The sequence below is a fragment of the Mastomys coucha genome, unplaced genomic scaffold (genome assembly GCF_008632895.1).
Source record: "Mastomys coucha isolate ucsf_1 unplaced genomic scaffold, UCSF_Mcou_1 pScaffold13, whole genome shotgun sequence".
Taxonomy (NCBI): domain Eukaryota; kingdom Metazoa; phylum Chordata; class Mammalia; order Rodentia; family Muridae; genus Mastomys; species Mastomys coucha.
Genome location: NW_022196895.1, coordinates 8,853,773 through 8,865,713, shown reverse-complemented (window position 1 = coordinate 8,865,713; position 11,941 = coordinate 8,853,773). Strand labels below are relative to the sequence as shown.

The 11,941-nt window shown below is 44.0% G+C and overlaps 1 protein-coding gene across 5 annotated transcripts in view; it reads left to right on the top strand.

Annotated features, from left to right (window-relative positions):
• The first annotated feature begins 5,860 nt into the window (after nt 1–5,860).
• The window catches only part of Tmem241 (transmembrane protein 241), a 136,044-nt gene continuing 129,963 nt past the window's right edge, over nt 5,861–11,941 (top strand). For all 5 annotated transcript variants that reach the window (XM_031364973.1, XM_031364974.1, XM_031364972.1 and 2 more), the window contains exons 1-3: nt 5,861–5,895; nt 6,696–6,975; nt 10,027–10,073. In XM_031364973.1, coding sequence (XP_031220833.1) covers nt 6,904–6,975; nt 10,027–10,073 — 119 coding nt within the window. In that variant the 5' untranslated portion in view covers nt 5,861–5,895; nt 6,696–6,903. The remainder of the gene's footprint in view (nt 5,896–6,695; nt 6,976–10,026; nt 10,074–11,941) is intronic.

The window sequence follows — 11,941 nt, the reverse complement described above, 5'->3', positions numbered from 1 at the left end:
AACAACAACAAAAGCATTTTAGAAATAAGCAAATGGAATATATTCTGGAATAAAAGGAAACAGTGAAGTGGAAGTAAGATGGAGGCTTACTGTGGCTTACTTGGAGGCGCTTCCAAGACCAGGACAAAGTATCAGGACATTGAGTAAGGGATCCAGACGGATCTTGAATCACTCAGCATGACGACAGTACTGGGAGTAGGGTCGGAGGAGGGTGGAAAATGTGCAGTGGCCAGCTGCCACAGTCTTCAGAAAACATTCAGGTTGTATCCTTGAGACTATAGGTGGTAAGCTCATGGGCTTCGAGATCTCAGTGACATGACATGGTCAGGGACTGTCTTTAAGGATGGCTTGAGAGCTATGCTGAAGAGGGTGAAGAACACGCCCCCCCCTTCTCTGCTCCAGACGTTAGTGACAAGCGAATCATCTTACAGAGACATGGAAATAGCCAAGGAGATTTGATTCATCGTAGGTGGAGTTCCCATTTAGCACAGGCTTGTAGACTAACTAAATGCCTCTTTATCAGTGGTTAAGGTTTTTGCCTGATGTTGCCATCTACATACTCCTAAAATGTCAGGCATACACTTAAAATATGTACAACTTTTGGCCAAATGAGCTGGCACACCTTTGATCTCAACACTCCAGAGGCAGAAGCAGATGAATCTCTAAGTTGGAGGCTAGCCTGGTCTACATATCAAGTTTCAGGCTAGTGAAGGCTACATAGTGAGACCCTGCCTTAAATAAATAACCATATATTTTCAAATCTGAATAGAGTGGGTATGTGTTGCTTGCTGTACCAGTCGGTCTTGAAAACCTGTCTGTGGTGCCCAGGGAATAAAGAAAAGACAGCCATGCAGGCACAATGTCCAGAAAAGCTGGCATCAAGTAGGTTATGCCAGCTCTGGTGGAGTGTATCTACTATGCAACAGCTCAAAATCTCAGCACATTATTGTGCACAGCACAGTGTAGGTGGAAGGCCTTTGTGTTGGAGCAGACTCCAGTTGGAGTCATCTGGTAGGAGGAAGCTCACAGCACAGTGTAGGTAGAAGGCCTTTGTGCTGGAGCAGTCTCTAGTTGGAGTCATCTGGTAGGAGGAAGCTCACAGCACAATGAAGGTAGAAGGCTTTTGTGCTGGAGCAGTCTCCAGTTGGAGTCATCTGGTAGGAGGAAGCTCCAATCGCTAGCTTTTGCACGTCCTCATCAATTGTTTGAAAACACTCTTACTTGGACCCCAGAAAGGGTTTACCAATTACTAGTTCCAAGCCTGACCCACACAGGGAAGGCACTGCCTCTCCCATGGGTCCTAGGACCTCAGTCCTTGACATGGATGTGCCCATGTCAACTACACACATGCACTTAGACCTTCATTCTTTAAAAAAAAAAAAAAAAAGATTTATTTATTTATTTTATGTATATGAGTACTGTAGCTGTATTCAGTCACACAAGAGGGCATCAGATCCTGTTACAGATGGTTGTGAGCTACCATGTGGTTGCTGGGATTTGAACTCAGGACCTCTGGAAGAGCAATCAGTCAGTGCTCTTAACTGCTGAGCCATCTCTCCAGCCCTGGAACTTCATTTTTTTTTAAAAAAAAAAAAAATTTATTTATTTATTATATGTAAGTACACTGTAGCTGTCTTCAGACACCCCAGAAGAGGGCATCAGATCTCATTACAGATGGTTGTGAGCCACCATGTGGCTGCTGGGATTTGAACTCAGGACCTTCAGAAGAACAGTCAGTGCTTTTAACAGCTGAGCCATCTCACCAGCCCCTAGAACTTCATTCTTTACACGTCCATTCAAGCTTTCCTCGGCTACCTCCAGTGTGGTGTACCAGTGACAGATTTAGACCTGTAAGATTTAACAGGGAGTCTTTGAATGTCGTCGTGCCTGTTTAGCTATGGAAGAAGGAAGCATGACAGTTAAGGGCTTTACTGCAGCTTTTGCTCCCTCTCTGCTGAAGAACCCGATACTGCGCAGCTGAGAGAAAACATTCAATACATTTCCAGTGTCAGAACTTGGGATCAACACATTCTTTGGTCTCCAAAGAAAACATAAATAATGCTCTTTGTTTTTTTAATGCTGAAATGAATTTAAATCTGTTTTGCTTTTGAAAGACAGTTGCTGTTAGGGTACCTTCACAATGTGTGTGTGTGTGTGTGTGTGTGTGTGTGTGTATGTATGTGTGTGTGTATGTGTGTGTATGTATGTGTGTGTATGTGTGTGTATGTATGTGTGTGTGTGTGTATGTGTGTGTGTGTATATATATATATATATATATATATATGAATGAATACATGATCCTGTGACTTCTGAAGTTATATTGCTCAAAGCCTGTATCTCCCACAAGGTTTAAAAATTAGGCAAAGTTTGACATTTTTAGTAGTGTTTAAGAACTAAGTAACAAACAAATCCAAGCTGGTTTACTTATTTCTCTCATATAGAATTTCCATTTTGCAAATGAAGTCCTGAGGTGGTTTTCTGAGGTACCTGAGTGAGAGACTCTGAGAAATCCTGCCCTGAGCAAGCCTAGCTCACCTGTTGTGTTTAACATCCTTCTTTGCGAAGACACACCTTACCTCTGGGGGCTTTTGTGGCCTTGTCAGTTGTATTGACATTGGTATTCCTGTCGGTCACCAGGGGTCCTCTGTCTCTTGCCTTCCACAGCTGGAGTCACAGTGGGCCACCGTGACCACCTGGCATTTTCATGGGTTCTGGAGATCTGGACTCCAGATCTCATGCTTGCCCAGGGAGTGCTTCAACTGCTGGCCCTCTGTCCAGCCCTGCAGTATTTAAATATTTCCTGTGTCTGTTCTGGTGTACTCAACACTTTTACCCTCATGCCCTCAGCTTGGCACACTGTTTCCAGCCCTGAAGCACCCAGAACAAGATGAATGAGATGAGAGTGGTCCTGGACCTGTTGTCATCCTACCCTCTCACCCAAACAGGGTTTCTAGGTATAGCCCTGGCTATCCTGGAACTTACTCTGTAGATCAGGCTAGCCCCAGACTCAGAGATCCTTCTGCCTCTGCCTCCTGAGTGCCAGGATTAAAGGCATGCACCGCCACTGACCTGCTGGGCTCTGGCTTTTTTGTTGTTGATTTAACAGGTTTTAAAAAATATTTTGGGCTAGAGTGATAGGTCTGTGGTTAAGAGCACTGACTGCTCTTCCAGAGGTCCTGAGTTCAATTCCCAGCAACCACATGGTGGCTCACAGCCATCTGTCATAGGATCTGATGCCCCTTTCTGGTGTGTCTGAAGACAGCAACAGTACTTATATGAATAAAATAAATAAATCTTAAAAAAACAGTTTTACATGTTTATTTGTTTGTTTATTTATTGTGGTGGGGTACTCACATGTGCCATGACAGTCATGTGTATGTAGGCCAGGCCTGGTAGCAGGTGCCTTTACCTGCTGGGCTATTTGAAGGACCCTTGATTGTTGGGGTGTGTGTGTGTGTGTGTGTGTGTGTGTGTGTGTGTGTGTGTATGTGTTACTTTCATCTAGACTCAGAATTACATAAAGTCCTTTTAAAATGCAAGTAGTACTGAAAGTGTGTGTAATTCTGGTTTCTTCAAAAAACACAGAACTACTACAAGAATATGTTTTTTGTTTTAATCCCAGGTATGGGGTGTAGGGCGGCTGACTATGATTTGCTTTGTGCTCTAGCAGGGGTGTGATTTTGCCAGATGCGGAATAGTTTCTGTAATTGTGTGAAATTTGGAATTCTGTGGACTTTTCAGAGGATATATAAATGCTATGGCCCCAGCAGAGGTGGTTGGTGGTTGGTGGTTGTTGCTCATGGTTTGTTAAGTACGCATGGGCAAAGAAGAAACAACAGAAGAAGAAACTAGATACCTGTTTGTGAAGAACAAACTTACCCCAAGAAACTTGCCAGCCCTAAGTGGCAGGAAGTAGTCTAACAAACATTGCCCCTTTCCTTCTTATCCTTTTTTCTCTCCTATCTAGTGTTAGAGGCTGAAGGGGAGGAAAGTGGGTGGAGAAGGGTGGAAGGAAAAAGAACCACAAAGTGGCCAAAGACCTGTAACAAGTGTGTTTCTAGAGAAGATTAGCTGAAAGGAAGGGAGAACAGGCAACATTAGTCACTGGCTGGGGCTGGGAAGGAAGGGGAAGGAAGGGGAGGCTCCTGAACACAGGCATCTGCTTCTAGACTTACTCTGCTCTGTCGAGCCCACTCATCCGGGAAGGACGGAGCCCAGACCAGTCTTTAAGTTGCCTTTCCCAGCAGTTTGTTACACAGATGAAGACGCTGACTAAAGTCGGTGACTGTATAAGTTATCATCCACACAGTGGGCCGGTAGGAATGCAAAGCCAAATCAGAAGTGTGTTAACGAAGCGTGAAGCTGAGATCACTCTGGTCCTCAGCGATGCCCAGTCCCCAGAGGCGTTAGAGTTGTCAGACTGTACTTGAAGCTTGATTGATTCTAGGCTTTCCTTTTATTATTTATTATTGCTTTTTTTCCAGTGCTAGTGAATTTTTTGTTTTTAAATTGTGTGTCAATGAACCCTTCTTGCTTAGCTGAGATCAGGGTCTGTAGGGTTTGAGTGGAGAGTCACAGACCCCCCACCACTGACAAAAACAATTAAAAGGAGAAAGATTTGTTCTGGCTCACAATTTAGGGGTCCCGTTGGAGAAGCCAAGGCAACCGTAGCATGGAGTAGCAGGCCACATCATGTGCATAGTCAGAAACAGACAGCTACAAATGAGCAGCCCTCCTCCAGGTACACAGTCCAGAACCCCAGCGAGAGAATGGTGCCTTCCCATGGGGTGGCTCCTCCCATGTCTGCGAAGGTGACTTATTCGCTTGCTGCTTGCTGCTCACCTACACCTAGTCCTGGAAACTTCTAGCCTCCATACCATTTTATCTAGTCCTAGAATATTCTCAGCCTCTGAGACGACTTACTGCTAAATAAGCTCACCCTTTATTAGCTCTTTCTGAACTCTGGCTGGCTGATCAACACAGCTATTCTGGCTGAAACTCTTCTCCATGCTGACTGATTCAAACTGGCTTTTTTCAGCTTCTGACGGACTTTGCTTGGCCTCATACTAACTTTAGTAATCTGTTCTAATCTTCTGGATCCTTCTTATTCTCTGGCTCACTCTGTCTTCACCTGTGTCTGGCTCGTTCTCTCTCTGCAAACAGTCTGTCTATAACTGTCCCAGCAAAACTGCCTCTTTTCTCTCTCTGTACTACTTCGTCAAGTAACTTCTGTTTCCTGTCTGTTCTTGTGAGGGTTGGGCTTATCCTAGTCTGTCAAATCTTTCTCTGACTCGACACTTTGTCTGCCACTCAATTAGACATCACTTTCAAATATGGGGGCTTCCTTCTATAACTAACTTTACCTCCATTGTTTAGGGTTAAAGGTGTGCATTAAGGTGGTACCTGTATTCCAGCCAGAGGGTTTAAACCTGTGTGGTAAGGCTGAGCTGCACCACAACTAGAAAAAGGCTTTCCCAGTAAACACCACAATCTTGGGGTTCACAGTGTGATCAAATATTCTGCAACACACTTCAGTTAGTGTAATCAAAATAATCCCCACAGACATGCCGGGAGACCCATCTCCCAATTGATTTTACATTTTGTCAAGTTGACAGTACACATCTTTACACATTTTTAATACCATCATGGATATTAAACCTCAGACAATATGAACAAAATTTTAAAGACATCTTATTTATCCCTTGAAAGTTTCATATGTGTACAAGTGTATTTGATTCTGACCGCTTTTGTTCTCCCATTCCTCCTAGGCTCCTGTTCTGTCCCTGCTCAGACATTCATACCCTTTTTGTCTTCTTTTCTCTGCAACCCCAGATTCCACTTGGTGCTGCTTGCTGCTGTGCCGTCTGACCCTCGAGTTGGCTTGATCTTGTGCAGGTGTGTGTTGGCCACCATAGTTGCAGTGAGCTCATGAGTGCAAATACCATGTGGTGTCAGGAAGCCAACATTTCACCGTACCTTCCCCTTCTCGCTCATCCTTACACCCTTCCCACCCTATCTCCTTCAGTGTTGCTTGAGCCTGGACAGTTTTAAGTAGGAGGTAACCTGACAAACCCATTGCTTTAGTGTACAAAATCTGGGAAAAGACAAAACAAAGAGGGGATATCAGAACTTTATCGAGACCAGTGTTTTCTGGCAACGAATTTAAATATTTTGGTTGCATAGATTTTCACACTTTTTTTTTTTTCTTTTCGAGACAGGGTCTCACTGTGTAGCTCTGGCTAACCTGGAACATGCTGTGTGGACCAGGCAGGCCTTGAACTCACAGAATCTGCCTGCCTCTGTCTCCCAAGTGCTGGGTCTAAAGACCATGCACCACCACGCCCTTAAAAAGGAAGTATTTTTGTGAAGTCTTTTGAAATGGTGAGAGCATTTTAAAATTCCACCCACATGCCATTGGGATTTACTTCTTCACATTTCATCCTGTTTGAAGATTTCGACCTAGACTGGGCTCCATTTGGAAAGCACCCCTTATAAAAACCTGAGGACCTACCTGAGTTATGATCCTCAACGCTACAGTAAAATGTGGGTGTATGGTGGCTTCGGTAGAGTCTACAGCATTTTCATCCAGCCATTCAGTTATAGCTAGGGCTATTTTTCTTCAAACCATAAAGGAAGGCTATGACATCTTTCGTAACGTGCTTACTTTCTCTCCCACCATTTCTTACCACTGGCAGCCAGAGAGGACACTGGTCCCGCCACCCAGAAGACGCCCCGCCAGCAGAAACTCTTGGAGCCTTTGCGCACGTGGCCCCTTTAAGGAGGCGGGCGCCCGGGGGGAAGGCCCGCTGATTGGCGGAGCGGAGCCTCGTGTCAGGACGGTGGAGACTGAGGTGGCTGGCCAGGCTCCGCAGCCGGTCCCGGGGAAGCCGGGAGAGCTGACAGATGAACGTGAGGCGGTCCCTGCTCGGCCTCACCTTTTGCACCTGCTACCTGGCTTCTCACCTCACCAACAAGGTGAGCAGATGGGCGGGCGCGACTGCGCATGGGCTGCGAGCCCTGCGGTCCAGAAGCTGCCCCGGGCTGGCTGGTCTCGAGGAAACGGACTCTGAGAGGAGGAACTCTGAGTCCACTTCCCGGAACTTTGTCTTGGACTTGGAGGATCATCTTCTAGAGGAGGCTGAGGACGTGGCCTGGCAGCGTGCACAAAGCTTAGTGTTCCTCTGTCGCACTTACCTAAACTCTCAGACCTTGGGAGGTGAAAGTAGGAGGATCCGGGTTCAAGGTCATGCCCAGCTATATCAAGAGTTTGAGGCCAGCTTGGGGTACTTGAAACCTTGTCTCAAGTAAATGAATACAAATATACGCAAATAAACAGAAAGCAAGCAGTTGCCCTTTTGTTTCTTCCCCAGGACCCAAAGCTCCAGAGCAGTGGAAAGATGCATTTCTTAGCCCTTACTTCATTGATGGATTCATTAAGTCTTTATCTCTATTCCAAGCGTTTCCAATAGACCCGAGGTGTTTTGTTTGTTTGTTTGCTTGTTTGTTTGTTTTTGTGGTTTAAAATCTTGGTGAGGCAGAAACTCATATTTTGATAGGAGTGGGAAGTTGTTTTGAATTTAAGATTTATTTTTATTTTATGTGTATGGTTGTTTTGCTAGTATGTATGTCTGTGCAGCATATGTGTGCAGTGTCTGCTAAGACCAGAAGGCATTAGTTTCTCTGGAAATGGAGTTACAGATGGTTGTGAGCCACCATGTGTTAAGATCCTCTGGAAGAGCAGCCAGTGCTCTTAACTGTTGAGCAATCTCTCCAACTCCAGCCTGTCTGCCTCTTCTCTCTCTCTCTCTCTCTCTCTCTCTCTCTCTCTCTTTCTCTTTCTCTCTCTCTCTTTCCCTCTCTCTCTCTCTTTCTGTTTGTCTCTCTCTCCCTCTCTCAGTGTGGTTGTGGTTGTGGGTCTACCCACTGTGGAGCGTGTATGGAGGTGAGAGGACGTCTTGCAGGAGTCAGTTCAGATCTCAGATTGTCAGGTTTTACTTAGTGAGCCCTTTCACCAGCCCTGTCTTTCCCCTAAGACAGGGCCTTGCTATGTACTCCAGGTTGGGCTGGAATCTTCCTTCTGCCTCCTCATGGGAATGCTGGAATTTCAGTCAAGCACCACTCCACATAGCTCAGTGACATTATTAGAACTAACATTCAATTTGCCATAGATTATTTATTTTACTTTTAATTACGTAGATGTGTGTGTGGTAATTGCATGTGAGAACAGCTGTCTGAGGTGTTAAAGGTAGCAGTGAGCCATCCAGTGTGGGTGCAGAGGATGTAACCTTGGTCTTTTTCAAGTAAGCAGTTTCAACCTCTGAGCCGTTTGCCAGCCTGTAGATTTCTTTTCTTACTGTTCTTTAGCAGAAGTGAGGTGAGAGCCTCCGAGTTTTGTTTTATTTATTTATTTATTTTTGTTTTTTGTTTGTTTGTTTGCTTCTTGTTTTTTTTTTTGAGACAGGGTTTCTCTGTATAGCCTTGGCTGTTCTGGAACTCACTTTGTAGACCAGGCTGGCCTCAAACTCAGAGATCCACCTGCCTCTGCCTCCCAAGTGCTAGGATTCAAGGCGCACATCACCACCACCCAACCGAGTTTTATTTTACTTGGTGGTACTAGGGGACGGACCCCCACTGACCTGTATCCTCATCCCTGCCTGGCCTTGAGCTTCTTAGATCTCCCTCCATTTGTAGACCAAAGCTAAGCACACAATAAACTGAGTAACTACTTGGTATCACAATGAAAGGTTATTATGGGTGTTCCAAGACATACCCAGGTCTCAATCCATCCTTCCTCCAGTTCAGAATAAAAGCATCCGAGGAAGGTAGAATGGGGCACACTGAGGATGCCAGGGAAAGTACTTAGGGAAAGAATCCTAACCGTGGCCTGCAGCCAGGAAACCATCCATCATTGTGATAGTTAGGAGCTTATTCATGGAGCGCTCTGGGCAGGCAGGGGAGGGCACTTCCATGAGCATCCTTAGCACTCTTTCCCTCCCTTCTTCAACTAGCTTTGTAAACCAGGCTGGCCTTGAACTCACAGAAATGCACCTGCCTCTGCCTCCCAAGCACTGGGATTGAAGGCGGATGCCACCTTACCCGGCTTAACTCTTTAGACAATGTAGAGAATTAACAGAGTTCTTTTCTAAAGTATTTAATGGCTTTAGACGAGAATGAGTGAACGAAATAAATACACAATAAACAAATAGACTTAAAATGTTCATAATAGAAAAAGATGTCTCCAAAGACAAAATACAATTCCGCCATTATAAAGCTCTATAAATTTGATTAAGTCTTACTGGAAAGGCTGGGGAGGCACTCAGGTAAACGGGATTGCCTCTTAAGTGTGAGGACCTGCATAGATACCTCAACTCACTGAAAAGCCTGACGTAATAGTATGTGTCCTATGGCAAGATAGGGAGCAGAGAAGGGCTGTCCGGGAGCTCCTGGGCTAGGTGGCCTGGCATATGCAGTGATGGATGAGAAGAGCATATCATAAGCAAGGTGGGAGGCAAACGAACACCTGCACACATGGATGTGCCTGCTCAGAGGCAAAGGAACACCTGCACACATGGATGTGCCTGCTCACACTCAGACAGAAGGATGTGTACATATACATTATATCAACAGATTATACACAACAAAGAATTTTAAAAGAAAGAATTAATATAAATACAAATTGAATTAGGGCTTGGTGGCACATACTTGTAATTCTGGCACTTAGGAGACCAAGGCCAAAGGATTGCCAGGAGCCTGGGTTGTATAGCAAGTTTTAGGCGGGCCTGGGCTAGGGATAAGATCCTGGCTTAAGAACAAACAAGTAAACAGTAACAAAACGAAGATATAAACTTACTTCAGCTGAGTTGCTCTTCAGTATAACTTGGAAGGTCATTCTTTTGCCATTCATGACTTTGGAGAATGAAGCCCTTGAGATATTTAACATACTCAAATTTCTTCAATAGGAATATTATATGCTTTATCAATTCTGTGTCATTCAGAATGTCCATTAATCTGGTATTTGTTTTTCAGTATGTCCTGTCTGTCCTGAAATTTACCTACCCTACCTTATTCCAAGGGTGAGTATCTTTTTTTCCCTCAGATTTTCATTCTTTAAAATTTGTATGTTTCTGTGTATATGTGTATGCCACATGAATGAAGGGCCTGTAGAGGCCAGAAGAGGGCATGGTAGCTGGAGTTCCAGGCAGTTGTGCGCTGTGTCACAGGCAGGGCTGCTAGGAACTGAACTCTGGTCCTCAGCAGGAGCAGCACGTGCTCTTACCTACTGAGCCATCTCTCTAGCTTCCAGGGTAAATATCTTTAGCAGCCTTCATATGCATTTGTAGGAAATGTTCAAACAGTGGCCTAAAATGTTCTTTGAAAGTTTTAGTAACTACACAGTCTCATTATCAGCGAGAGATACTATAGTTCATCCATTTTGTTACTGGGTGTTGAATCATGTTCCACTTAGGAAGCACAAAAGCTCTGGACATTTTTGTTTTTGAACTGAATGACTTCTTGGATATTCCCACTTAAATTTGACAAAAGAACTTCTTTAGCTTGCTTGCTTGCTTGCTTTCTCTCTCTCTTTCTCACTCTTTCTTTCTTTCTTTCTTTCTTTCTTTCTTTCTTTCTTTCTTTCTTTCTTTCTTCTTTTTTCATCTTGAGACAAAGTCTCCCCACATGGCTGACCTAGAACAGGCTGGCCTCAAATGAACACCTCTGTTTCATTCACAAAATACAATTCCTCCATTATAAATGAACAGAGATCTGCCTGCCACTGCCTCTTAAGTGCTGGGATTAAAGGAGTGTGCCACCACTGCCTGGCAATAAAATAATTTTTAAAAAATACTTTACCAATTTTTTTAAAAAGATTTAATTTGTTTTATGTACATGAATGCTTTGCCTGTATGCATGTATCTATGTGTGTGTATATATATATATGTATGTGTGTATGTGTGTGTATGCGTGTATGTATGTATGTTGTGTATTATGTGTGTATGTATATATGTATGTGTGTATTATGTATGTGTGTATGTATCTATATGTGTATGTATATATGTATGTGTGTATGTATGCATGCATGTATGTATATGTGTATGTATGTGTGTATGTATATATGTGTGTGTGTATGTATCTATGTGTGTATGTATATATATGTATGTGTGTGTATGTATGTGTGTATGTACACTGTGTACTTGGTCCCCCAGAGTTCAGAAGAGGACATTGGCTCTCCTGGAGCTAGAGTTACAGCCTGTTGTGAGTTGCCATGTGGGTGCTGGGAACTGAACCCCAGGAGACTGGTCAGTACTCCTGGCTGCTGAGCTATTGCTCTAGCCTCAGTTTACCTTTTAAACCTGCATGCATATCCAAGCTGTGACTCCTATTTCTCTTCTTTTCTGCAGAATTCATGAGCACATAACAATGCCCTTTTTTTGTTTGTTTCACAATGTTACTAATTCCTAAAGGCAGATGGCTTTCTTGTGCTTCTCTGTTCTGACCTCTTTTCGGTGAATTTTCTATTTGTGCCTTTTACCAACTTATTTTCATTGCAGTTTTAGCAATTTTCTTATTTATTTAGTGCATTTTGGCTTTGGTACTGGGGATTGAACCTAGGATCCGAACCTGCTAGGGATATGCTGTACTACTTAGCTGTATCACCTGCCCTTAAAACTTTGCTTTTAAGACGAAGGCTGGATTTTAACTCACTCTGTAGTCCAGGCACACTTTGAATTTATGATCTTCTTGCCTCTACCTTACCAGTAGCTGAGATCACAGGCCTCAGCCACCAGGCCTGACTTTAGTATGCTTTTACATTTTAAGGATATAGCCGTTTGGGGCTGGAGAAGATGGCTTAATGGTTAAGGGTATTTGTGAGGACCAGAATTTGGCTCCCAGCATCCATATCAGGTAACTTTAGGTTCAGGTAATCTGATGCTCTCTTCTG